A 4,811-nucleotide genomic window follows, 5' to 3' on the forward strand; every position below is an offset into this window, starting at 1 on the left:
TTCTTGATTCGACTCTGCACATTTTTGCGTGACTGCGCCCAATTTGTTGTGACCTCACCTTGCAACCACAACTTTTTTTGACATGCACCCAATTGATGAGCGAATTTCTTCGCCAGGCATGAATTCGCAGCGAATTTCGTCACACATTAAAAAAAGTTGTGGTTATGTCAAATTGGCACTCAATTTGTCATGTCTAGGACTTTTTTTTGACATGTCTTTTTTTTTTTGCCGCGACCATTGAGCATGGTCTCAGCAAAATGGGCGCCCTCACTGCTAAATGGGCATGGTCGTCACAAAAAAAGACACGGGCAACAAAAAAAGACCCAAACTCGTTTCGCTGATGTTTTACCGTTTCTCAAATTTTCTTGTTTTTTTGCGACTTTTATGGTGACGCGGAACGGGACAGATTCGCTCATCACTAGTATTAAGCTCTAAACTCACATTTCGCTAAATCTGCCCCCAAATGTATACAGCAAAGAACCTTCGAGATGATAAAGCCATTATTTCACCTCGTCAAAGACCCAGTCAATATTGTTACTGTAATAATTCCAATATACATAATAAACTGTCTGTTCCTGCCCAAAGAGTTTCTGCTCTGAGGATCACAAAGAACACAGTGAACTCCAGGGATTGAGCTAAAGTTTATTTATTTGTCATAAAAAAGTTCCGGCATGAGTTGGGCGTTAGTATTAATAAGAAAATGTTCTGTTCCAAGTTTAATACACAGTCTTTTGGGTGATTATATTGTTGGTGTATGTTATACCTGGGGACGTTCCAGAAATAGCCACATGATATTTTGCCCACAAATATCCAATGACATAGAAACATAGAAGAATAATTGAACATTTCTTAATCTTGAAACCAAATTTCATTCCTGAATTTTATGACATTATAAAAAAATAATCCACGTGTACCTTAATGTTTGAATGTTTGCTATGTTGCCCAGTGGAAATATTACTGGGGAGGTTCACCTTTTAGTATGTTATAGAATGGCCAATTCTAAGCAACTTTTCAATTAGCCTTCATTTTTTCTTTTTTTTTTTATAGTTTTTGAATTATTTGCCTTCTTCTTCTGAATATTTCTGGCTTTCAAATGGGAGTCACTGACCCCAACCAAAAAAACCAATGCTCTGTGCAGCTACAAATTTTTTGTTATTGCTACTTTTTATTACTTGTCTTTCTATTCCCTTGCCTATTTGTATTCCAGTTTTTCATTCAAATCAGTGCAGGATTGCTAGGGTAATTTGGGCCTTGGCAACCAGATAGCTGACATTGCAAACTGGAAAGCTGTTACATAGGAAACTAAATAACTCCAAACCAACAAATAATAAAAAATGAAGACCAACTGCAAGTTGTCTCAGAATATCACTCTTTACATCATGCTAAAAGTTATTTAAAGCTGAATGTAGATTTGTTTTCCCATTTGCATTATTTTCCCAATGCTTTTAGCAGTGCCCAAACAGTGCCCAAACAGCCATTGTCTTATCTGCAGGCTGGCTAGCACCTTTCACAGGTCTCCTGTTGAGATTTCTGGACAGTTATTAACTCTTTTAACTAAGCAAAAACTCTGTAAAATAACCTATTCACCCAGAAAATTCAATGTAACTCGTAGCTGTACTATCCCAAGATTCTAACTGGTGTTAGTGGGATTGGATGCGAGGCCACAAAGGCCCGGGCCTAGGGCGGCATAGATTTAGGGGTGACATGCCACCCAGCCGCATGTAAATGTTGCTCACATACGGGGATGGGATACGCAGAAAACTTCAGTGAGTCCTGTCCCCAGTGCTCCGTATGTAAGAGAATGGGGGTGGCCTATAGGTGCCTTCATCAGAAATCCAGCTCTGATTGGCAGTTACGGCCATTAAACTGTCAGAGGAGAAACTCTACATCTAACATTAACCTTGCCACTTCTCTTCCGTTCTCTCCCTCTACATTTTGCCTTTTCTTACCACATCTTCTTCCGCCTTTACTTTCCTCACCTCTTATTCCCTTCCACCTTCTGTTCTTACCTCCATCTTTTTTTTCCATATCTGTACCATCCCTCTACCCTCCACAACTTTATGCAGGGAAGGTCTGCACGGGACAATTAAAAGGAGATTGAGCTTTATTTATTTATTGATTTTATTTATTTATTTGACCTTTCTGTCTCCTGTCCAGTTGAAGAGCAGATCTTTCCGGCACATCCAAGTGATGTTTGGAAATGGTGTTGATGCTGTTGAACCTGAAGGAGCTTTGGTAAAACTATCTATGGGCTACAGATGGTGGGTCTGTGGGATAGATGTGACTGCCGACCAGCAGTTTCATAGACTTGTCCTTTGATTCAGATGATTGGTATAGCCCACCTTGAACCACAGGCCCTAGCTGGCATCCCCAATACAGCGACTACAGTAATAGGTGGTTGGTAGGTATCACACAAGTCTTTCCAAGGTTCCTTCTTCTTATTGTGTCTTGTGTTCCAACAGTTTGCAGTTGGGATGATAAATGACCCGGATTAGCTAGTGGTAAAGCATCTTCTCAATAACCTCACCTCACCATTTTGGCTTCTTGACTGGCATCACCACCTGTCACACTTTAATATCGTGAGTAGAATGGGTGGTTCTTTCTCTTTGGCCTCCATCTCTGACTCAGGTGAATGTGTCTGGGAAACATGGAGTCAACAAGGCCCAGTAAATTGTTCTACGCTAGAGGAAAAACCCTTCTAGAGAAAGTCAGGGAGCAGGGACCCTATGAATGAGCTTTGTCAAGATAGTAAGGCAGATAGAAAGAGCAGCCATGTGCTCCACCAATGGATTGTAGCTGGAGGTAGGACCCCTAAGGCATTACTGGCCTAATCTGAAGAGACCACAGTGCTGAAGAAGGACTTAGCCTTGGCATATTGCTCTATGAACCATTGTTACTGCAATGAGTGTATGGAGTTATTAGACTAGAAGAGAAGAAATACTGGTTCTTCCTTCAAGGGAAGAAAGAGGGTGAGTTGGACTAAGGACAGTGACTACAGGAATAGGTGGTTGGTTGGTAGGGTTCCTTCTTCTTATTGCGTCTTGTGTTCCAACAGTTTGCAGTTGGGATGATAAATGACACAGATTAGTTAAAGGTAAAGCATCTTCTGAATAACCTCACCAGTTGGTCCTGCAGACAGTTTTTTCTGCTTTCTTGCCAGTGGAAATTGCCCCTTTAAGCCTTTTGGGACCTACAACCAAAGTAGGAAAGTAATGGAAATATTTCCCTCTACGTGCCTTGAAAAATAATTAGGCTAATAAGTATAAATAAATGGAGCTGAGAAACAGTGTGGGATTTAGCAGAGAAAGTGTTAATTGGTCCCGGAGCTTTAATTTATGTAATGATTGTTTGTGTGGTGTTCTCTTAATTGGGAGCAACCCTTAACGATGTTTTATATAAAGCTCTTGTGTGGATCTTTCTAGAGAACACGGGAATGTTTTACATGAACAGCGACCTTCAACAAAAGGCCTTTAAACTGGGACACGTTTGCCAATGTATTTTCCATACAATCTTCTTAATTCAATATTACAAACCGTTTTTTAACCATGGAAGGAAATTTTACCCACGTTGAGATCTTCATCCTTCTTGGCTTCTCCCACGTCCCTCAAGTTCGCCTCTTCCTAATTCCTACCTTCACCCTCATGTATGCCTGCACAATCCTGGGGAACAGCCTCATCATTCTTCTCATCAGAGAGGACCATCGGCTTCACACCCCCATGTATTTTTTCTTGGCCAACCTCTCCATGATGGACTTGTTGTTTACGACCGTTACGGTCCCTAAAATGATTGGAGACCTTATTTCCAGGGAAGGAATGATATCGTTCCGTAGCTGCATTGCTCAACTCTTTTTAATAATAGCAGTTGGGGCGTCTGAATCCCCCCTTCTCTCCGTCATGGCTGTTGACCGTTACGTTGCCATATGTGATCCACTTCATTATAAAACCATAATGAGCAATAAGCTGTGCTTTAGGCTGGCCAGTGGGTCGTGGCTGTTGGGGAGCTTCTATTCTCTGATACACACCTTACTCACAAACAGCATCGACTTTTGTGGCCCCAATCAGCTCAGTCATTTCTTTTGCGACGTTGTCCCTCTTTTCCAGCTTGCGTGTTCGGATATACTTCTAAATGTGGCTTTAGTGTATGTATCCGCTTTCTTTAATGGTATATGCAACTGCTCCGTTATTCTCGGCTCCTACGTTAGTATCATAACCGCCATAATGAGAATCAGGTCTCAGGAGGGAAGAGGGAAAGCATTTTCGACCTGCGCTTCGCACCTACTGGTGGTCATTGTGTATTACACCACACTCACGGCTAATTATTTGCAGCCAATGAGCAGCAATTCGGGGTCCAAAGACAGAACAGGTGCTGTGATCTATACTGTGGTCACCCCGGTACTAAATCCCATAATATACAGTATGAGAAATAATGATGTAAAGAAGGCAGTGAAGTATTTCTTCCTGAATGGTGTTTAGAAAAGTCACAGTGCGGTATATAAAGTCCACGTCGAATGGACAGATCAAAGCAACCAGAGATGTAGAATAGATGGTGTATTTACCCTTTAACTCGTGATGAGTGAATCTTATTTAATGTGCCCGCTAGCGATGAGTGAATGTTTTTCGGCAGACTTTGCTTCACAGTGAATCTCTGCATTTCGCCATTGCCAAATTGTTTCGTGAAACTTCTGTGAATTTGCTGCAGAAAAATTTGTCATGAGTCAAAAAAAGTCACGGTCGTGAGTCAAAAAAAGTTGCGGTCGCGTCAAATTGGGCACAGTCGTGTCAAAAAAGATATGGGTGACAAAAAAGACGTGG

At 41.4% G+C, this 4,811-nt stretch overlaps 1 protein-coding gene across 1 annotated transcript; it reads left to right on the top strand.

Annotated features, from left to right (window-relative positions):
* Positions 1–3,545: 3,545 nt before the first annotated feature.
* On the top strand, positions 3,546–4,472 carry LOC100485842 (olfactory receptor 5V1-like). The gene has a single exon (XM_012970732.2). The coding sequence runs from the start codon at positions 3,546–3,548 to the stop codon at positions 4,470–4,472; it is 927 nt and encodes a 308-aa protein (XP_012826186.1).
* Positions 4,473–4,811: the final 339 nt, after the last annotated feature.

Source organism: Xenopus tropicalis, chromosome 9 (assembly GCF_000004195.4).
Source record: "Xenopus tropicalis strain Nigerian chromosome 9, UCB_Xtro_10.0, whole genome shotgun sequence".
In the NCBI taxonomy this organism is placed as follows: domain Eukaryota; kingdom Metazoa; phylum Chordata; class Amphibia; order Anura; family Pipidae; genus Xenopus; species Xenopus tropicalis.

What these genes read in the sequence shown, in the direction of transcription:
- LOC100485842 (XM_012970732.2), top strand. Translation starts at nt 3,546, where the DNA reads ATGGAAGGAAATTTTACCCACGTTGAGATCTTCATCCTTCTTGGCTTC.